We start from the raw sequence: 23,290 nt of genomic DNA, 5'->3' as shown, positions 1-23,290 counted from the left end.
ACATTCAGAATTCACAAGTTAGCTCCTTTCTGACTGAATCTATTCTTAGATCATTATTATTACCCAGGCCCTGTGCTCTGAACACTAAAATAAATAAATAAATAAATAAATAAATAAATAAATAAATAAATAAAACAACTCACACGAAACCTCAATGTCTTTCACAGGCAAGTCCTCATCCCCAAGTCGGATATTAAAATCCAGTGGCTTAATAAAATGTCACATGACTTGTATTACAAAAGATAATGCAGCAAGCCCATGCAGAGAAAGCTGATTTGATGTTAAGAGTGAAAACAATCCAAACTGAAACCCCTCAGCATCACCCCAAGGAATGACCTGGGTACACACATGAGCTCAGTGGAGCAAGGGCAGTGATTTTCAATTACAACCGAAAGACATTTGGAACAGGCTTTGCAAAAATATGTACAGGGAGGGGAAGAGAGAAGCAAACAGCTTCCCCTGCACTGATCGCTCACCCCAAGGTTTCACTAGCACCAGATCTTTCTGATTTACCTCTCAATGGTGTGGACAACCTCATGCCAATACCCCTATGCTGAAATGCCTCCTTCCCTTAGTATATCTCATGCATTCCCTCACGTTTCCCTGGAATCTTTCCACACTTTTCTTCAGCCTTCTCTCTGACAGTGGATTTCCCTGGGGCTCTGTGTGAGGCCTCTTCCTTATCCTCTCCCCCAGTACCCCTGTGATTTTCTCCATGACCCCAGATTCCAACCCAGCCCTCAGTTCCTGGCCCACAGAAGCCACAGTCAGGTCCACAAACTTATCTCAGAGGTGTCCCCTTGTCTAGCTGCTTTTATATCAGGCCTGCTGTCCAATATGCACATGCAGTTCTGGGGGGCTGGCTCCCCAGCTGTTATTGGCACCATCCATTTCTACCATGATGACCACAAGCACCAAAATGCTGTTGCTAAATTGAGGTTCCTTCTTCCATGGGTTCCACTGCTTCTATAACTACACACACACACACCCAAATCCATTCCTTCACACACAGCTATCCAGTAAACCAGGAAACCCCGGTAGCTTTCTTAGTTCTTCTTTTGAGCCCTCCAAAGGATTTCTATTGCTTTAGGGATAAAGCCCCCAAATCCAAGCTTGGTGGCGCAGGCCCCGAAGACAGACCCAACTCCTTGCCCACCTCTCTATCTGCCTCCTGCTAGCAGCTGAACTCCAGGACCCTCTTCCTGTTCCCTGCTTCTGCCCTGGCTCTTCTGGCCCCCACCGCCTCCACTCTGCCCCACTGGTTTCCCCCTCAGATCTTCAGGGACCTCCACAGCCTCATCAGGGCTTGTCATATGCTTTGCCATGTTCTACCCCTTCCTGTGATCTCCTGTGCTGTGTCCTCAGCTGGACTTCACGGCAACAGGGACATGACCAGAACTGGTTCACCAAGGTCCCTCAGACACTTCCTCCTAGGGCCCCCAGAGATATGCCTCCCAAAATAGAAATCCACCCTGGACTCTGGAACTGGGTGTCCCATTCCTGCAGAAGTTTGTCTCACTGAGTGGAGTGATCTAGACAAGCTTCCGGTCTCTCTCCCTCAGACTCAAATAAACTTGCCTCACCCCTGCAGCAGAGTACAAAGCTTGTTGGGAAAGCTCAGAAGGGTAGAGGGGTTGTAGCAAGAGGAACTTCACAAAAAGATAGAGTCTTGCAGGCAGCAACTCCAGAATATTTCCCTCTACCAAGAACATCTCAGCCTCCTCCCATCCTTCCACAGGTTGTCTAGTTTTTTAGTTCATCCCACCTGGCCCTGCCTCTGCTTTGTATTATCCTGGAGTTTTCATCAATGTTTCCTCTTCTACAACCATTTTTCTGCTTTTTAGAGATGCTTAAACTGGTTTAAAACAAAACTTCTCCCTGTGTTTTGTCTTTCTGGCCTAAGGAAACCAATGTCAACCTGTGCTCTGGAGAACACCGCCTGCCCCTTCCCAGAGAAACTTCTCATGATCACCTCAAGGTTAGGATTTGCAAAGCTCAAAGGGTGTTTCATTTAAGTATCTGACATCCACTCCTCTCCACCTAACTAATTATGTTGATCACTTTCTGACAATTCCTCTGATTATTAGTTACATTAATCATTAATACCTGTTTATTTGGTGTTTGTATAAGAATGCAGAGAGATCACTCGAAGGCACCTGCCCTGCCTTGCACATAATAATCCCAGGTTTGATCCCTGTCACCACAAAGGAATCCCAATCACTACCAGGAATCAGCACTGAGCAAGACCAGATGTGGGTCCCAAACAATCCAAAAATATATAAGACAAGGTTGGTTTCAAGGTTTTGGAAATGAGACCTTCCAGGCACCCCGTGAAGTTCAACCACTACCCAGGTTAGCAGATTCACATAATCAGATCCAACCCCCATGGGGATCCCCAAATCTCTTGTTGCTACTGTACCTATCTCATTTGTGGACCTAGCCAGCAAGAAGAAGTAAAGTTAACTCACTACCACTTCTCCCCATTCGATCTTGCCTGGCCACGCCGAGCAAGGACGGGTCTTAGGAGGACCTGAGTAATGTAGGTGTCAGCTCTGGCCACAGCCAAGTTGTTAGTTTCTCAGGCCATGGCTGTGCCAATCAGGAGAAGAAGAACAAAGTGATGAGATAGGTCTCCTTCCCTCTTTAATGCCCCTTTTCTGTTCTTATATCTGATTTATGGAACTGGTGTCGAGAACAGAAGGAAGCTGGAGGCCCCTCAGCACACCCCACCACACCTCTTCCAGCTGATAGCAAGATTTCACACATGTGCAAATTTTTCTGTCACCGTGCAGATAGACAATCGTAGGCACTTCCTAGGAAGAAATGGTCTCCAGTCAGTGTTATTCCATGTCCATATAGGTAATAGGTATTTATTTCTAGTGGTGACACTTGTTAATTGCGATTCACTTAGGCCAGAATGAAGCAGGGCCATAGGCACCTCCAGCCCACAGTCATTACTTTGATCTGGGTCATTATTTTGTGTGAAATAATGGCTCCCGTGCCTGTGACAAGGAGATCCATCTCGGGATGAGACTGTAATTAACTCATTTTGTCATTGTACCCTCCCGCAGAAGGAGCTCTCATGTTCCCCTCTGTGGAGTGGCATTAAATTCAGAGCCATTCGAGTCTCTTTTTCCTTTAAGAAAATGCCTCAGTATTATTTTTCCACCAAATGTTTCAAATTAGCCCAACCTTTGGATGGAGAACAGGCGGAGAAGGCGGGAAAGATCTCTGGGTTCATGATTTTTCCACTGTAAGGAAAAATAAAGTCATTTGTGCCAGAGTGATGTCCCATGAGTTAAAGATGCTCCCCTTTTCAGCTTCTCTTCCTCCAATGTAGGGCGAAGAAAGTGGTCGAGGCGTGCCCCTCCCCTTCTGTATGGGTCACAGTCCCTGAGCACTTTGGCAGGGTGCATGGATATGGACCACTGCGTTTGTTTTCCTTCTGCCCCCCACCCCCTGCTGTGCTCCATCCAACCGCCTTTTATGTAAATGACATATTAAGGACCATGGAACATTTGAAATGCAGATTTATGGCAGACTCTCTCAGAAACTGTGTTTTCCAAATCCTAGAATTGATGCTCAGGGATGAAGTGATTCTGGGTTGGAGGAGAAACATTAATGTTTTCCCCTTCCCTTTGGGGCTGATCAAGGAGCCTGCCAGTGTCTTCCGGAGCTGGTCTCTCCTGGCTGGTGGATTTGTGAGGCCCCCTGGAATTTCCTGTTCTTCCAAGTTCCCACAGGAGTGCAGCAAGAAGACAGTGATATAGAATGAAAAGGCTATATAGATTCATCTTCCAATTACTTTACATTCTTCAGCAGTTCTTGGGAGATTGCCTCTGCATTTGGAAAGCACTTTAAAGATCTCTGTGATTGTACAGTTTCTGGTCTCTGCTTCACCATAACTCAAGAGGCTGTCTTGGCTGGGTTGTCTATATTCTGAACGGGAAGAAACTTAAGCTCAGACATTGCAGGAGGAGAACAGGGGCTTTGGTTAAGGGGAAAGCTTGTAATGCATGAAGGGAGGGACAGTGGATGGACAGCACTGAGATGTAGAAGGATCAGGAAGTTTCTTTAGCCAGGTGTTCAGGAGAAGGTTTTGAGGGTACTGTCAAATAAAGGGTCTGAAAAGGGAGACACATTCTCATGTGCAGATGCAGAAGTAAGTGGCAAGTTTGTACTGGAGGCTTAGGGCTGAGAAAGAGCCATGTCCTATTTGGCATAGACTCTGGGGAAAGAAGCATGTCCTAATTGTGTGGACAAGGTCCCACACAAGCTCACTCAGCAGGAGGCTGGTGGGATTGCTCTCAAGATTCAGGGAATGGCTTTGGCCTGGAGCCTGGGTCTAGGAAAATAAAAGAAGTAAAAGGAAAGAAAGGAAGGGAAGAGAGATGGACACTGATCATTCTGACTGTGCTAACTCCTCTCTCTGGCCTATATTTAGTATCCATCAGTTTATTTACACTGAAAAAGGGTCACTGCTCCACAGATGGGTTCTCTCAGTATGCCAGAAGGTAAAGAAACTGAGGCACAGAACAGCCAGGCATTTTGCACAAAGTGATAGCTGTGAAAGGCAAGGATTGAGACAAGCTCTGCATTATCTCTGCTCCCTAGGACTTAAAGAGACCCTGAGGGCTGGGCTGGCATGGGAGGCAGGAATGTGGGACTATGCATGGAGCCAAGTTTGGGAGCATTTCAGAGGCTACCCCTGAGTGAAGGTGGGGGCCCAGGGAGGAGGCCACACTCATAGTCAAGTTTCACACGAGTCTTCAGGACCTTTGCACCAGCCCTCAGTCCAGTCTCTTGTGTTGAGATTGGCCTGCAGGGCCCACTTAGAATCAGGCTGGCTGACAAGAATACTGAGAAGCCATTAGAAAGAAGACAGCTTCGAGGAGGCCAGACTGCTCCAACCTCACCTTGTGTGTGACGACGAATCAAGACACAGTGTCTTCAGTTCTTTAGCAAACCTGTGTTATTGACTGACCCATGGAAAGAATCTGAAAGCCTCCACAGCTCCCTTTAATAATGACACCAGCTCCCAGAGCCTGAAGATGATGAAACTGTTCCTGCAGTATATAAATGACTCATCATTTATTTTCTGACTGATTATGGGGAATTCAGAGTCTCATTTTTCCAAGAGTGGTGTAGACTGTCTAATTTTAATTAGTGCAAGACACTGATTCAGAGTGAAAGAAAAATTATGCTTAGAGAAAAAGCTTCCCTTCCCCCCACTGCACTCCTCTCCACAAACCAAGAAGAGCAGGAAGTTTTCTTGGGGGTCTTTGGGGGTGTCTCCTGAGTAATCATCTTGACAGGCCACTTCCGGTCATATTTGATTTGCTGTATAGGCCTGAGAGCTCAATGTTGGCAGTGTGGTGCTAGGGAGGGAGGGTCGAGTAGGGTGGGAGGCAGGCTACAGAACTGGGGGTTGACATCAATCTGCAGTTGCATTGGCAAGGCTGAATCCTGAGCTGTGTCCTGGCTCCATTAGCATAATAACATTTTCCAGAGAATCGGGAGGGTCAAAGGCAAAATAGAATGTCATTTGAGGAATGAGTTTTCAGCCTTTAGTGTGAAAGAAAGAAACAGGTTTTCAGGCAGAGACAGGCTGAGGTGGAAAGTTTGGTATTGCTGGGAGTGTAGTACCTGGCCACTGTTGTGTCTCCAGAATTTAACGTGTGCTTGTTGAGTGAGTCGATGCTTTAGAAGAAAAATAGAAGGTGAGAGAATTTCGCCAGAGTTCACTCAGGTAACTGAGGTCATTTGTGATGACACATTATCACACAGCATGAGGAGCTATCGGGAGACAGGTAATGAGGCTGGGAATAGGCCTGTTGAGACTGAGGGGCCTGTGGAATACTCAGGAGGAACATTCCAGATGAAAGTTATGGTGGCTGGGCTGACACGCAACAAGAGGCTTAGAATGAGATGGAGTTATCTGAGGTACAGACTCTGAGAGCCACAGAGACCAGGCAGGCAGCAGTAGTGAAGAAAGGGAACAAGAGGTTGTTTGAGCAACACATGCCAACCTCATGTACAGCCATCACTGTACATCAGATTATTATTGCACTTGGAACCAGTGTCACAGACCTTCTGTTGATGTCTGTCTGATTTTGTTTAGAGAAATTGATATTTCTGGTGGCATATTAGGCTGCAATTTAATAGCAGTGCTCAGGGGCTACTCCTGGCGCTGTGTTTGGGGCTGCTCTCAGTACTACTCAGGGGCCTCATGGCTTTGACCTCCTGCCATGAAAACACAACAACACTCACCAGACCACTATATTTTCAGAGCCAACCTGGGCACCACAACAACGCAAACTCACAGAACAATGAGACTTGGTAAAGACCAAAGCACCAAATAACACGTTTGTTTTCTTTTCTAAAAGTTTATGGGGAATGTGTGTGTGCTGGGAACTGAAACAACTCCAAATTGAGCAGGGTACTTTTCTGTGAAGCTACATCCCTTGTCATTGTCTTTTAAAAAGTTGAGTTGATGCTAGGTAAGAGAAGGGATAATTTGAGGGCGAAATGCCTGTGTTTCAACTGAAACTTCTGAGTGAATTGTGTGAAAACAGAAAAAAGGAAATAAAAATAAGCAAGGGGAGAACAGTTCAATGGGCAGTCTCAGGCCCTTCTATTTTTCTCACTCAACACTCAGATATTCCAAACTCCCAAATCTTAATTACAAATCCATTTCAAAAACTGTGTTTTCCCTACTCCTCAGATTATGAAGCAAATTATACCCTGAGCACATTCCAACCCAACTTTCTTAGACATTTTATCTGCAGCAATACAGAGGCGACAGCCCTATTTGTCCAGAAGTCCTAGGAGTTAGACAAACACTTGCATTTCTCAGGCTCATTCACATATGTGCAAACATAACTTTCCCACGCACCCCCATTTCTTCAATGATCAGAAACGCTGACCCAAGAAGTCATCTATTTCCTACTCTCCTTGTTCCCTTCCCCACAGATGCTTTCTGGGACCCACAGAGTCAGAGGCTCCTGCAGCTCAGTGTATGTGAAAGAAAAGGATGTGGGCAAGGAACCAAAAACAATTTTGGGGATCTTACATATTTTTCTGTCTTAAAATTTTTTCAGTTTTACTCTTATTTGTAAAATATAGCTTAGAACACTGTTGCTATTGTTGTTCTGGGAGCCATGACTGGTATTCTCAGGGGCTGCCAGAATCTGATTTAACAATGCAGGGATCAAACTCAGGGCCTTGCCATCCTGATCTATATTCAAAGCCCCCACACATCAAGTAGCTTTTTGGGATAAACAATGGTCACTGCATTTAAAATGGAACATCTAGGACTAGAGTGATAGTACAGTGGGTAGGATGTTTGTCTTACAGGCAGCTCACCTGGGTTTGATTCTTGGAATGCCATGTGGTCTAAAGAGCCCACCAGAAATAATACCAGAAATAACCCCAGTGACTGCTGGGGATTCCCCCCAAACTATAAATAAATAAATGAATAGATAAATAAATAAAACAGATCACCAAGAGCTGGAGCAGGTAAGGCATTTGCCTTGCAGATGACTGGCCTTGGTTCAGTCTCCATATTGTACCACCTAGAGTCCCCTAAACCCTGCTAGGAGTGGCCTGCATATGCAGAGCCAGGAGTAAGCCCAGAGTACCTCTGGGTGTGGCCCAACCCTCATTCCCCAAATAAATAGAAGTGACAATCAAATGGTTTCTCTCTTTTTTTGTTTTTGTTTTGTTTTAGGGTCACACCCAGCAGCGCTTAGGGGTTCCTCCTGGCTCTACACTCATAAATCACACCTGGCAGGCTCGGGGGACCATGTGGGATGCTGGGATTTGAACCACTGTCCTTCTGCGTGCAAGGCAAACGCCTACCTTCATGCTATCTCTCCGGTCCCTGGTTTCGCTCTTTTAAAAAGTACTTCTCAATGCTTTTACCTCTGAATCCTGGCCCCTCCGCATGCCTTTCAGACCCCCTTTTGTTCTTAAAGCCCCTTGACCCGCATACATGTTGCTCCCTCTGAGAGAGTTCCACTCTGGTCCATCTTGCTAGACTCCCTCCTCACATTCATCCTCATCACACAGCCTCAATATGGAGCGGCCAAGAGGTTGATTTTGAGCCCCATATTTCAGCACTTTAGACTATTTTTGCTCCAACGTTGATGGCCGACACTGTTAATGACTTCCCTAATGATTGGATCTAAATAAAACCATACTCAATATCCCAGTTGAGGAATGGTCCATTATTCTGGAAGAGTAGCTAAGGGACAAGAGCATATGCACTGAACCATGAACATAGCCCCAGGATACACTAGAACATTCCTTCTGCAATAAATGCTACCTATTAAAAAGCAGATCCTGCAATTAGGCCGACAATGTAATATCACGTTGCATTACGAGAAAATTGAAGCCAGACACGTTTTGGGGTAGAAAGTGAACACCCTACAATAGAGGCAACTTGCCCAGGACCCATCCCATGCTAGGGGCCATGGGACTCTGTTGTGCTTAACACTGGACACATGTGGGCAACGCCTGTAGAGCTCACTCCATCATGGAAATTTAGAGAAGTCCCAGCAGAGGATCCCTCGGGCCTGGAGGCCTGTCAGTTCTTGATCCCCCACAAGTCCTAAGAGATAGAGTGCAGGAGTCGGCCAGGCCAGGAGAGAGGTAGTAATCTAGTCAGAGGACATGTAGGTGACAGCTTCCCCCAAATCTGGTCTGGTGAGGGTTAGGAGTGGTGGTGGTGCTGGCTCCTGCCTGATATGCAGAGTGGCTGGCTGGTTGGCTGGATGAGTGGCCCTGAGCCAGTTCACTCAGTGGGGTATTCTGTCAATCCACTCCTTCATATCTGACCATGGGACTCACCTTCTTCACAAATTCTGGGACAAGTTTTTGGTCAGTCAGGTGGTCCAAGGAGGAACAGCAATCTAATTCCAAGATGTAGCCGTCATTGTAAAGATCAGGCTTCTGAGATCTGAAGAGAGGAGAAAAACAAAAAACATACACAAAGGTTAAGACTTTGTGCAATATTAAAAAAGAAAATTATTGGGTGTTTAATGAAATCCCAAATTTTTTCCTGAAAGCAACTGCCAAAAGGCACTGCTGAAAAATAACTTAATAGTAAACAACACAAATAGAATCAAGAGACCTACATCATGAAAGGATGTCTAAGACATATCATTAAATAAAACACATCATTACAGAACTTGGGTACAGTATGTACAATATAGTTTATAGGTTAAGCCTCTCCTCAGTCCTCACCCTCACCCCTGGGAATGCATATTATCCACTGTTTTTTATCTTCCAGAGTGTGAGAAAAGAGTTAGTAAGACACACAAAACCGTAACAGCACTTTTTTCCTGGGAGGTGGTAACTGAAACAGAAGGAGAGTGACCCAAAATGACTTGAACTGAGTTTCAAGTACTTGAACTGTATTTACATATCACTTCAAAGATTAAAATTTAACTTTTACAAGAGTTGGTATCTTCATGCTTTTTATTTTGGAGTTTCCCAAAGCAATGTTGGTGAAACACGAACAACCATGCCTAGTGGTTCAGAGCTTGGGGGTCAACTGAACCATGGCTACAGATGCTGAGAGAAAATCTGAGACCGGGCATTTGCCAGGCATGTGCTCCTGGCTGCTGAGCTATCTCCTTGGCCCCTTTAAGTGACAGGAAAAATGTTCAGCTTGTACAGAGGGGAATTGTGCAAAGTCAATGAAAATAAAAGATGAATCTTAAAGACTTTATGGTCTTTAATGGAGCAGAAGTTCTGGGGGAAAGTAGAGAGTTTGTGGCAAATCACTACCAGTCTTTTGAAGTAAGTAGTCCCAGAGGGTATTCTGTCTTTTCCCGCCAATTCTGCAAGGGCCTCTGTGTGACACAAATGTTAGCCTGAGGAGAAACTTCTGGAAGCACAAAACTGTTGGGGTTTGAGGGATGATTCCTCAGCTCTGTGAGGTAACAGGAAGTAGGACTCTGACTCAGGGGACAGGATGGACTCTCTCTTGAGTGGACAGTAATGGACTGGAAAGCCTTGAAGGCTCTGTCTGAGGGCCCCACCCCAAGGAGCTTCTCAGAGGGGATGGGATTGGTCTCTGCCTGTTCATGAGAATCACTACCGAAGGGGGTGCTTGTCTGACCCTGGGAGAGCTTAATGGCCAGAACATTATGTTTCTGTGATTCTTTCTGTTGCTGTGATGATGGGGTAGTGGACATAGGCCTGCTGTGGTGCTTTCTAGGGCACTATTTCAGCCCTGATGCTCTCACACAGTCAGGTTGCAGTGCTTGTCAGAGATCACTGAAGAACACACAAGAGGATCTCCTGGGTCACAGTCCTGGCCACAGCCCTCATAGCACATGGCAGCTGTGGTGCTTGCTTGCACCTGGCCCACATTCTGTTGAAGTGCTAAGTCTCCCAAAAACAAAACTACCAGTAGGATCCTGCATGGAACATACAGGCAGCTCTAGGAATCTAACTCATGGCCTCATACACATAAGACAGCCAAGACACCTTAATCCCTGTAAAATGTGTTGTTGTTTTAATTTGGTGCCACATCTAGTAGCGCTTTAGGGTCGTTCCCAAACATGGGGCTCCAACATGCAAAATAGATTCTGTAGTTCTTTGAGTTTATCTTTTTGTCTTGCCATGGAAAAATTCTCAGGGTGAGTATTTCACATTGAACTTTTGAAACTTATATTTTACCAAAAAGAAGGAAGTTTCTAAATGCATATTTGTTTCAATATTTTTAAAAGAATTTCTAGAATTCATTTTGTCATTATGAAGATTATTTTTGGACCAGAGAGATAATACAGGGACTACTATGCTTGACTTGATGATCCCAGTTCAATCCCTGACACTGCATATAGTCCCTTTCAACACTCCTACAGGCCACTCGAGCAGAGACTGGAATAGTTTTTGAGCACAGCTAGATGTACCCCAATCATCCACCCCAAGTTATTTATGTGCCTATCGACTATCTGTGTATGATTTATCTGAAATTCAAAAGTGAAAGAAGTTAAGTCGATTGGGTTCTCCCCAGGAGCACAGCTGTGACCGCAGAAGCAAATGTCAATGGCATCTTTTGATGTTAGTTTTCCTTCTGACATAGAATGGTGGTACAGACTTTTGAAAGGTAAAACAACAAACTAACTTCAAACTGTTGAAACTGTTCACACTGAAATACACCCATTCCAAAAAAATAAATTAACCCTGCATTCCAGTTTTCTCACCGTGGACAACTAGACTCATGTTCTTAGAGTCCTTTCTGGCCCCAAGGAAAAGAGGGCCCAGAGAAATAGGGCAGAAAAGTCCTTATATTTTTTTAAAGAGAAGACTTGGTAAGAACATACTGTCCTATGCTTTATGTGGGATCACAAACCAAGCTAGGCCCGGAAGGGAAAAGTATGAGAGGGGAAATTTCAATGAAGAGATTTGTTAGACTGTGAAATTCTAGATACCCACTAAGATTTTAAAGAATTCAGTTGAAAAATAATAAATATTGAAAACTAGTTACTGTATCCATTCAATATCATATCCATTAGATGAATAGAGGGCAATAAAAGAGAAACTCCCAGTCCCAAGTTGTAAGGAATGACTGTTGATACATGATCTAATAATGGCCACTTTGGGTTCTGGAAGGAAGTGATCATTAGATCTTTCTAAATTCTAGAAGGAAGACATTCTGATTCATTTAATATGAGGATTAATTCAGTTACAGCTGAGAGAGTACAAAAAGCTCAACAAAAATGGGCTTTACTACAACTTTTCTAGGGAAATCTTGAAAAAAGAAATCTGCCATTGAACCTGTTCTCTCTTGGAAAAGCTACAAAAGGTACCAATGTTCAAAGGACAAGAGGGGATGAATGCCCCAACCCCTCTGAGGTCTACAGCTGCTGAATTAGAGTTGAATGGATGATGCAGTCACAAGGAAACCCTTTCGCTCTGCCACTAACCATATGCAAACCAAGGACAATAAAAATCAATCACCAAGTCTGGGAGCTTCTGGGCTCCTGAGCAACTGGCAGAAGCATAGAAGTAGCCCTACTTAAAGATCTTCAATTCTTAGAGTTCATTCAATTTTGCTCTCCCACCTCTCATATGAAGATGGACCCTGCAATGAGCTTCTGACCAACACAATATGGAGAAGGAGGTAAAATATCATTCTTCTGATTCTTAGACTGCAGCGAAGAAATGTCTCTTGTGGGTTATGAAGAACTATAGTTATGAGAGGAGCCCATGACAGGAGAATGGGCAGTCCTGACAACAGCCATCAAGAAAAAGGGATCTCAGTTCTACTGCTACAGGGAGATAAATTCTGCCAACTAAAACTAGGGAGCATGGCTATTTGTGACTCTGTTGCAATTAAAGCTTAGTTCTACTGAAGTTTGACAAAAACCCCAGCAGAGAACCCAGATAAGTGACAGTAACTATATGTTTTTGTGAGTCACTGAGTTTGTCATTATTTACTACAGGACACAGAAAAGTAATAGAGTTACTCAGGAAGACAAGATTGCAGCTTCACACTCAGAAGCAGTCTCCAAATGATGGACAGATCTAGTCTAAGCTCATAAGATACAGATACTTGAAGCAGCTTCTGCCAGAAAATAAATGGCCTGTGTCTTTGAAAGCAAAAGCAACAAGTGGCACTGGGAAGATGCCATGGTCTGGCCTTCCAAAGGACCATAGCATAGTGGAATAGATATTTTACAAACAAGTTCCTAAGGAAGAAGCATTGATTTGAAACTCTCTGCTAAGCAAGAATTTGCAAACTTTTGTGTGTGCACATGTATGTGTGTCTATAGATGAGTGTAAGTGTATGTTTGTTTGTGTTGGGAATGGAGGAAAGCCACTTATGTTAAGGATAAGATCATGTACTGTGTCATTCTGGAAAAGCAGAGTGGAAGGCACGAAACTTACTCTGGATGGTAATCCAGACTTTTCACTGCTGAGAAAGACAGGAAGTTGGGATTTCAGTAGTATGGGGGAAAAAAAAACCACCACAAAATGCATGCTGGATATAACAACCAGCGAAAGTCTCCTTATCTGGAAATGAATACCAGATACCCATGTAAAATGCAGACAATAATGAGTTTTGTAGACAGAGGCAGACACTTCTCCACTGCCCTGCCCCACTCCATTCCTGCTCAAATATTACAGACTCTAGAGCTAACTAAAGACGAGTCACTTCCCAGCTATCGGCTTTCAAACAATCACTTTCTGGAATGTTAAATCGGAACATTAAAAGCATCTTGCTTTGCATCATTGTGAAGATGAAATAAAACAAAAGTGCAAAAGGCCTTTAGTTGAGAATGTGGCAAGGGGTTCAGTATGGCTCAACACATATTGATTGCTGCTGACCCACCAGGATCATTTATAGTTGTATTCTTTACCTTCCTAAGGCGACCCTCAGTATGTAATTTCTCATATATTTAGTAAACACTGGCCACCTTATCACTATGCTCTGGACACTAACTCTTCTTGCTCTATATACTAATAAGCAGAAGAAACATCATCTATGTCCTCATGGAGCTTGCATGGTGGGAAGACACAGACAACCAATAATGAACATGCATGAGCTTTTCCAAGACCATTTCATTGATGGTCTATGTGCAAGGAGAAAGAAATGGAGCCTGATAAGGAGAACCAGGAGCAGACATATACAACTTCAGAGCGATAGCATAGCGGTAGAGCATTTGCCTTGCATGCGGCCAATCCTGGATGGACCAGGGTTCTATCCCTGGCAACCCATATGGTCCCCTGTGCCTGCCAGGAGTGATTTCTGAGTGCAGAGCCAGAAGTAACTCCTGAGCACCACTAGGTGTGCTGCCCTCCCAAAACATAAGTATAGAATTTCCATTTGAAAGGATGTAGTCAGGTTTGCTTTGCTGAAAAAGCAACAGAAGAAAAGTCTATAGGACAGGAGGCTGCTGGCCAACCTGATAATTAGGACACAAGCTTTCAGGCAGAGGAAATAGTGAATGTGAAGACCCTAAATTGAGAATATGTGGAGGTGTATGGCTGTAGCTCAGTTAAATAGAGGCAGAGGAGGAGGAAGAAGCAAGACCAGAGAGCCAATGGGGAGTGGAAGTATTTTCAAGTCACAGGCCACATTGAAGACAATGGCTGTGTGACTCAATAATAGGGAAAGCCACCGGCTGTTGTGCAACTGAGAAGCCACCTAATTTGATTACTTTGAAAAAGGTCCCTTTGGCCATAGGGGAGACAGTTAAGAGACTCCCTGGGTAGCCCAAGCAGGAGATGGCCATAGCTCAAAGTGGTCTGCGAGTGATATAGCAATGGTGAGATTTGCTAGATTCTGGGGCCAGAGCGGTGGCACAAGCAGTGCCTTGCGTGCACTAGCCTAGTGCTGTTTGATCTCTCGGCGTCCCATATGGTCCCCCAAGCCAGGAGCGATTTCTGAGCACATAGCCAGGAGTAACCCCTGAGCGTCACAGGGTGACCCAAAACCAAATCAAAACAAGAAAAAGAATCGCTAGATTCTAGATACATTTTGAAGGTAGAACCCTCAAGACTTCCTTATATCCAGGTGGTGGGTTGTGAAAGAAAGCAGGGAGGTAAAGATAATTCCCAAAATTTCTGGGAAAAGGAGCAAAGTTGCCATAACTCAGACGAGGAAGACAGTGGGTGGTACAGATGTGAGGGGCTGGGGAACGAGATAAAAAAATATGGTTTCCGATGAATCTAGCTTCACATATTTAGCAGTATCTGAAGAGGGATGTGTGGAAGCTCTAGCTAAATATATACATGTGAATCTGGACTTCAAGAGCCGGAGATGTAAATTTGAAAGTCCCCAGCTTCCAGATGGTAAAGTATGAGATGGGATGAAATCACAATGAATGTAGAAAAATAATAGACAAGGGCTGAGGTTTGGGACCCTCTTCCATGATGAGATTGGAGAGAAAAGAGGAGAAAGCAGTAGGTGGAAAAAGAGGGAACAACCAGGAAGAAGAACATTTAAAAAAATGTGGAAATCAAACTAAGAAAGTTAGAAAGCTGGAGAAGAGGCACTTGTCAACTGCCTCAACAAACAAATTCACAATCAATTTTTTAATATATTATCTTTATTCACAATCAATTCTTTAAGTTACTTTTCTTCTTGGAATTCCAAGAAGGAAATGGGTTTAACTCCCTCCTAGGGTGTGACAAATCGGTTTACATACAATATATAACCATGCTGTCAACTGGGACTATTGTCAAATTAATCTGTCAATTTGAATTGTGAATTGCTTGGATCCTGGCAAAGAAATAAAAACATCTTTGCTGTTGGGTCATTTCTCAGAAACATCCTGAAGCCGCATTTCTTCCCTCCCCCCTCCCTGCTGCACCCTCGTTCCATCCACCCCCTTTTGGAAAGCTGAGGCAGGTTAAGGTCAGTCATTCCAAAGGGATTATTTGAAAGGAGGGAAGAGGGAATAAAAGGCTATTACAAAGATATGCTGTACTGAAAGAGCAGGACAAAATGAATTCAAATTCTGAGCGTGTAGCAGTGCAGTACTGACTGTTGAAAAAAAAAATAGAATGGTTTTGACTTCTTAAAACACCAAAGAACAAGCAGCTAAGACATCAGCTATGTTTTAAAAAGCCATCAAATTGTGACAACATTGTGCAGTGTGGGGTCCTGGAATAATTCCCAGAACTCAAAGATGGCGCCGAGAGAAAAACTGATGGAATCGAAATAAGAGCCACGATTTGATGAGCAATAACAAGCTCAGGTCCATGCCTTTATTTTGCTAAATGTACCCTGATGTAATGTCAGATATTCACCATGGAAGAATTTCGGAGCAGGGTCAATGGCAAGGTTGTTATGTCTTTGTGACTTTACTGTTAACTTTAAAATTTCTCAAAAATGCAATGTACTTTCTGAAAAAGAATGAGGGAGCCAAGGATGGTAGTTCAAGTGGTGACATACATCCCTGTCATGTATGGAGTCCTGAGTTTGATCCCTTGGACTGAATGTGCTCCCCACATGTGGGCCCATGACAATAAAAATTCTTTAAAAAGAAAAATAGGGGCTGGAGCAATACATGATGAGGGCAGTGTCTTGCACATGACTAACCCAGGTTCAATCCCCAATACCCCATATGAGTCCTACTAGGAATGATCAGTCCCTGAAGAATGCTGGGTGTGGCCCATAAACAAGGCAAAACAAAAATAAAATGAAAGAAAATCATCATCTACTTGGAAGGATTTGTGAGGGTGTGCATATGTATTTCATTATGAGCTAATATTTATCCTTAGTGTCTGCATCTCTACTTCTAGAGCATGCCTAACTATCCCTGTCCTGAAAGAGACATCAAATATTGAATGCAGGCAATTTCAAAATAACTGAAACTGAGGGAGAAAAGAATCATTTTCTGAAATATGCACCAACTTTTGGAACAGATAGAGGGCCGCTCTTAGATTCTATGACTCAGGTTAGGTAATCCCCGGCTAGACACTCTCTCAGTTTGGATCACATGGGAAGTTCACACATGATCCAGGCTGAGGTTTATTCCATTGGGATGAGGTGTCTGATGGGGAGAAAAGGGGCTCTGGAAACTCCCAGACAATTCCCCTGTGCACACACAGTGGAGAAGCATGGGCTATAGGGAGTATATTGTCTGTGCTGTACTCCTGGGGACTTTCCTTGGGAAGTAACGAGCCAGTCCACTGGACAGATAAAACACAGAGAGAATGACTTGAAGAGAACCATCCTGTGTCTGCCAATGACTTAACTCTAAGACAAGGGACCAGAGTTGAAGGAAAGAGAGAAATGACAATCTTTCTCTATGTCTCCTTTGTCAGAGAAACTCTAAAGTACTTTTCTCACATTACTAGTCTGTCTACTTCTATTTTTTGTAGTGCTAGGGATCAACACATGTTAGTCAAGCACTCTACTGCTGAGTTATTTTACATCTTTTGTGAGCAGAGATGGGCCATACTCAGTGTGGCTTAGGGATTATTCCTGGCTCTGTGCTTAGAATGAACTCCTGATGGACCATATGTGGTATCGGATTCAAACCAGGGTCAAAAAATATGCAAGGCAAGTGCCTTACTTCCTGTACTATTTCTCTGGTCTCCTTTTAATTCTTTTCATACTGGCAAAATATAACACAGAACATAGCATTAGTAATCTTAAGTATCTCCAAGTGTGCAATTCGGTGACATTTAAGTAAATACCTAATGTAGTGTGAATGTTGCCACTCTGTTTCCAGAACTTTCTCATCCTCTCAAACAATCCTCACTTGTTTGACAGCTTTATAAATGGGACTTGGGCCAATGTTAATAGTGACAAAAATTTTTAAATGCTTTTCAAACAAATACATAAAAGTGGACTTGGACAATGAGCACACACATCTTTTCTAGATGTAATATATGAAAGCAAGGAGCTTCAATGTCAGCACACATGTTCACAGCTGTCAGGTTTGTTTCACTCCATGGTAAAAGACCACCTTATTTGGTTTCCTGCTGGCCTCATCACTCAGATGCAAACATCAACCATAATTAAAACAACCAGGCTCAGAGTCAAACCTAGAGATACTCACACATCACCAACAAAATCCTCTTCTCACAGGGAAGCCCCAAAAGGGCTAAAAGTCAAACTAAGGGTTGCAAATCCAAAGGCCTACAATGAATGAAAAAGTTGTTTTGATCCATACATACAATCTACAGATAATGTGTTCCTATATAAGGTACAGGAATGAAGTCTTCATGTTCAACAAGAACTATGCTCTTGAATCTTATTTCAAGCACACATCTGAGTCAGTCAACCTCACATTCAATCTCTGAGACTTTCACGACTGCAGAAAAGCTAGTGTCCATCTTGAGAGAAGTCACTGTGAGGCATGATGTCAAATGGTGTTCCCTAGAGTTGTGTCACTAGCGTGCAGAGAAATAAGTGGGGAGGGGTACTTTCTGGACAGCCAGATAGGAATTTCAGGCCTGGATTGCCAAAGCCTCTCACTTTTCTTTAAAGTGAAAAAAAAAAAAAAAAAAGAAGTCATTAAATCAAGTCTTGTTTTGTTTTTGTGTTAACCAACACTGTCAAATTTTAACTCCAAGCATTGCTGTTTCTTGGGGCAGGGGTGAGGGGATAGGGGTGTTAGGCCACTCCCAACTATGCTCAGGGCTTTTTCCTAGCTCTGCACTCTAGAATCACTCTTGGTGATGTTCTTAATAAATTGAGCTGGGGATCAAACCTGGATCAGACCCATGCATGGCAAACACCTTAACCCCTGTTCTATATCTTCAGTCCCCAAACAACGTTTTTTTTTAAAGATCTGTATGCCACCATGTTTGACTCTGAACTCGACCTTTCCATCACTGGCCTCCGGATTATAAACTCAAAGCTCAAAGACAAGGCACCGAAGGCAGACTGCCAAGAAAAGATAAGAAAGAACAGACTTATCTAACTGTATCAGTCGGAACAACTAACTCATAAATACAATCTAGGTCACTGGGCACTCTTGGTGATTCAGCAGATTCTACTCTTTATTCCTGTGGCCCAGAAGAACCATGCCAGTTCACTCACATAGCCCATCTGTTTGTATACTGGCTAAAATATAACTAAGCAATTAGAAGAATGGGTTTACAAACATACATTATAACACTTATAAGTGCTATCCATATGCAAAGTGATGGCAGACTCATGGATTAAAGCTCAAATTCTGATCAAATTCCAAGCATTTGGTTGAATATGCCTTTGGCCTCCCTGGCAAATCTGAATCCAATTTCAAAATCAGCCTTCCACAAACAAATGTGTGGTGAGAAAGTATTATAAACTATACATTACAATAATAAACATGTGAGTAAAAACCACCAAAACACATTACTTTTCCATAATAAACATGTAATGTCTCATTTTCAACTCATCAATCCCTGAGATAGCTTCAAAGACTAGGAGTTTAAACAGCTCCTCTTTCCCAGGACACGAGGCAGAGTTTGAACTGAGTTATGAAAAGAAGAGAATGTGCAGATCATCAATAGAGTTATTTTTACCTCATCTAGGAATAATCAGAAAGAAATGGTGACAAATACAATCTGAGATTATTAGGCACTGCTCCAAGTGGGGGCGAGGGGGAATCGCTAAATGTCAGCTGACAGAAACAAATTCTTTCTTTCTGGGAAAAAGAAAGGAATTTTAAGATATTTTTCCAAGGCTCTAATCAGGTTCAAGCAGAATGATCAAAACATTTTTTTTTTCTTTTAAGGAGCAGTTGGAAGGAAAATGAAGGACAGATCTGAAAGAGATTAGCCAATGAAAGAGAAAGTAGGTTTGCTCATTTCATTGGGCTATCTAAAACTAAAAACCAGGGCCAGAGCAATAGCAGAGCAGGTAGGGCATTTGCCTTGCACCCCGGGTTTGATCCCCAGCATCCATTATGGTCTCCTAAGTCTGCCAGGAGTGATTTCTGAGTGCAGAGCCAGGAGTGTGAGTACACCTGGTTGTGGCCCCCAAACCAAAACCAACCAACAAACAAATAACAATGAAAAAGCCCAGTCATTTATTTAAATAGTCCTCTATCATCTTTTTGGTCACTGGCCATGGGGCTTTGAGTTAGATCTTATACCATAAAACATTGTAGAGTCTATAAGGAAAACAGCCACATGGAAGCAGTTGTGGAAAGGGCATCCAATTATTTCCAGTGTTGGGAGATCGGGGAAAATTTCAGATCAAGCAACCCAAGTACGATCTCTAAAGCTGTATATAGATTACTCATGAGACAATGGAGGTAAAAAGGAAGGACCTTCTAGAGATGGAGAATAGGAATTAGTAAATATCTAAGTGAGGAGGGATGAAAGCATGGGTTATATAATAGATAAGCTAGGTAAAATATGCATGAAGGTAGGATTAGTTGTTTTGATTCAGCTGGACCAGCCCAGTGAATGAATGCATAAACCTCAGAGTTAGAATTTGAGGCTGGGTGTCTAGCATTATTTTCTTCCAAGTAGGTTTACTGCACTTCCTAGCTGCTCTAGCAGAAGAGTGAAAAGTCATTTCATTAACAAATTATTATTTTACTTTATTATTATGAGTTATTAAAGTGGGGCCCCTTAAGTAGCACTCGGAGGCCTGGGGACCCTACAAGGCATTCCAACCAAATGGGACAGTGGGATCTAAAGATGCAATGCTGCTTTAGCCCTTTGTTCCTGGAATACCTAAGCCATTCTGGAGATCTGGGGGCCTTCCCATATCTTGGGATATCTTGCTTGGGGAACACGTGGTGCCAGGAATTGAAGCTGGGTCAGTCAGGCTCATGCTAAAAATGCACCCAAACTGCCATACTATGTCCCAGCCCCAGGAAGCCAATTTTCTGCTGGAGCATAGCTCTATAAATGAGACCTGATTTTCTCCTATGTTTAAGGGGAACCCCACATGAACTTGGTGGAAATATGATCTGAAAATAGAGATATTAAGACGATTAAGCTAATAGTAATGAGTGCGATGTAGAAAGAGGAAAAGAATAGTTTAGGAGAGGGAATATAAGAACTGAGCTTAGTTTTCTGTATAGAGAGTAGACTTTTATAAAGGAAGAGCAATTTTAGAAAATTTGTCCCTGAACTGGTAGTGGTTGGGGATCAGAGTTAAATTTAAACAGCTGCTTCCCAGAAATGCTTTCACAAAAGTAGGAAAAAAGATTTCCAATCATTTTCATGACCCTTATACTACTTTTTATGAGATAAAACAAACCTTATTCTCCTTCCATCACCCTACCAAAATGAGGCAGATGGGATTAAAAGTTTCTACAACATGTAAAACTTCAGAAATGCTCGGTGGGGGGCATGGACAAATTTTAGTGATTCTTTACATAAAGTTCCTAATTATAGAGTCCATCAGGTGAGTTCAGAAGTAGGAGGTAGAAAGGGGAAGAATGAATGTACAGATAGGTCTTTTGTTTCCCTTCCTCTTACCATATACACTTTGGGGTGGGGGGGGTTGGGTCACACCCAGCAGTGTTCAGGGATTACTCCTGACTCTATGCTCAGAAATTGCTTCTGGCAGGCTCAGGGGACCATATGGGATGCCAGGAATCCAACCACCATCGTTCCTGGGTTGGTTGTGTGCAAGGCAAAAAGACCCTACCACTGTGCCCTACCACCATTTACACTCTTAACATTCACCACTCTGGGAGGTAAGGGTTGGGTATTACTGAGAATGTTCTAGAAATCAAGGGGGAAGATACGCAAATGTAATCTAACCACACACTCTCGCAGCTATGAACTGCCAGGGAGATGCATGTCACTCTGGGCATCTAACTCTCAAGCAACTGCTATTTATTCTAGAGCAATCTAGCCACATCCTGTCTGGCTGTTTGCAGTTGAGGCCGTCTTGCTGGCAGGGAAGCCAGCAGTGACTGCACCACAGAAGGAGTTCACCACAGACCTTAAAAGGCAAGAGGAAAGCAAATGTATAAAGACCCCAAAGATCTCTGTGTCATGGGACGTTGGAAAACTTTCAATACCCAGCAAGCACAGCGAGCAGAAAAACAAGCCCCCACCAAATCTGGGCTGGGATTTACTTGCCTTTTTTTAATATCTTTATTTAAACACCTTGATTACATACAAACATGATTGTGGTTGGGTTTCAGTCATGTAAAGAACACCCCCCTTCACCAGGGCAACATTTACTTCTTAAGAAAGCTGATGGCAAAGACTGATCACTGACTCTGACCAAAGGAAAAGGACTAACAGCAGCAAGTGTGCACAAAAAGTCATGTCAGAGCACAAAACCAATACTCACTAATCAATCTTGCGTGACTGTACAGGCTGAGAGGAAAACCACCTGATCCGCTAACAGAAACAGCAACTAATGCTACAGCCAGGAAGGCTCTACATAAGATGTTTGCAGGCCAGGTGCAATAGAATGACAGTCTCTTTTCCATCCGAATTGAAAGTGTATTTCTAAACAAAAGTCTGTTCCTCACTTCCTTTGTCTAAAATCTAGTTACATATGGCCTCTAGGTTCTGGGTTCCATACCCATACCATCTCTTTCAGCAGCCCCTGCACACTTGTTACTCTGGAGCACTGAAAGTGTTGTTGGTACCATCTGATTTGTAGTAATCATATTACATTTAACTTAATTAAATGTATAGGGACCAGAGTGATAGTAATAGCTGGTAGGTCATTTGCATTGTATGCTGCCAACCTGAGCACTGCCAGGAGTCATTCCTGAGTGCAGAGCTAAGAGTAACCCCTGAGCATTGCTGAGTATGGCCCAAACCATGACCCCATGTCCCACTCACACTCCAGTCACCCACCGAGCCCCAAATTAAGTTTACATAGCTATCTGGAGGAAATGGCTATGTAGTAGTTAAACACTAAACACCTTCAACCTGTGTTCAAGCTTTAGGGTACAAACAGATTACCCAGGAACATGTGAAGATGAAGATTCTGGCTTCAGAACTAAGTAGGGCCTTGGGGACCTGCATTTCTAAAGCACTCCCAGGTAATGCCAATGCTGTGAGTGAGTGAACCATGTACTGATGCACTCCCAGGTAATGCCAATGCTGTGAGTGAGTGAACCATGTACTGATGATCAAGTCTCTGGGTTTTTCCAGAATAGCAAGTGGGACCCAGCAGCCCTGTCAGTCAATTATTTTTCCAATTTTCTGAAAACAAAGCTGGTTATTAAACAGCTTCTGAGTCCCTCATTGTACCAACATCTTCCTCTGATGAAACACCAGAGGAGGCAGGAGAGAATAACAGCTGGTAAGTCTCATGATTAGCATGTGCTGGAGCCAGGTTCAACTTCTGGATCACATGGTCCCCTTAACATCACTAGGTGCAGCTCTATAGGCCTCAGTACTGCCTGGGTAACTGGAATGATCCCTAGCAGTACAGGATCTGAGTAGCATGACAATGTTAGGCCCTTCCACTGAACCACTGAAAAAAACCCCCAAAAAACACAGGGGTAAAAATCATCTGAAAATATGACACAAGAATAAAATTAGAAAATAATTGTGGCCAGAGCAGTGGTGCAAGCGGTAGGGCGTTTGTCTTGCACACGCTGACCTAGGATGGACCTTGGTTTCATTCCCCGCCCTTCCATAAGGTCCCCCAAGCCAGGAGCAATTTCTGAGTTCATAGCCAGGAATAACCCCTGAGCATCACTGGGCGTGGCTTAAAAAACAAAAAATAGCTTCTTAAATTATAACTGCAGGCAGTTTAATCATTAAAATTAGTATAAATAGTAGTATAATCATTAAACTTATATTCCAAGGCATAATAATCCACTTTGGAGAAGCAAATCTCAAACAGTGTTTTGGGGACTGAGGGGTCATTTCTTTTTTTTTTAATTATACA

General features: G+C 43.3%; 1 protein-coding gene across 1 annotated transcript in view; it reads right to left on the bottom strand.

Moving 5' to 3' along the window:
• RFTN1 (raftlin, lipid raft linker 1) overlaps positions 1-23,290 on the bottom strand; it is a 200,297-nt gene that overhangs the window by 78,381 nt on the left and 98,626 nt on the right. The window contains exon 4 of the mRNA XM_049766141.1: positions 8,851-8,959. Within this exon, the coding sequence (XP_049622098.1) occupies positions 8,851-8,959 (109 nt within the window). The remainder of the gene's footprint in view (positions 1-8,850; positions 8,960-23,290) is intronic.

This window comes from Suncus etruscus, chromosome 20 (assembly GCF_024139225.1).
Source record: "Suncus etruscus isolate mSunEtr1 chromosome 20, mSunEtr1.pri.cur, whole genome shotgun sequence".
NCBI lineage: Eukaryota > Metazoa > Chordata > Mammalia > Eulipotyphla > Soricidae > Suncus > Suncus etruscus.
Note: the sequence above shows the minus strand (reverse complement) of the source record. Positions and strands in the feature narration are given on the sequence as shown.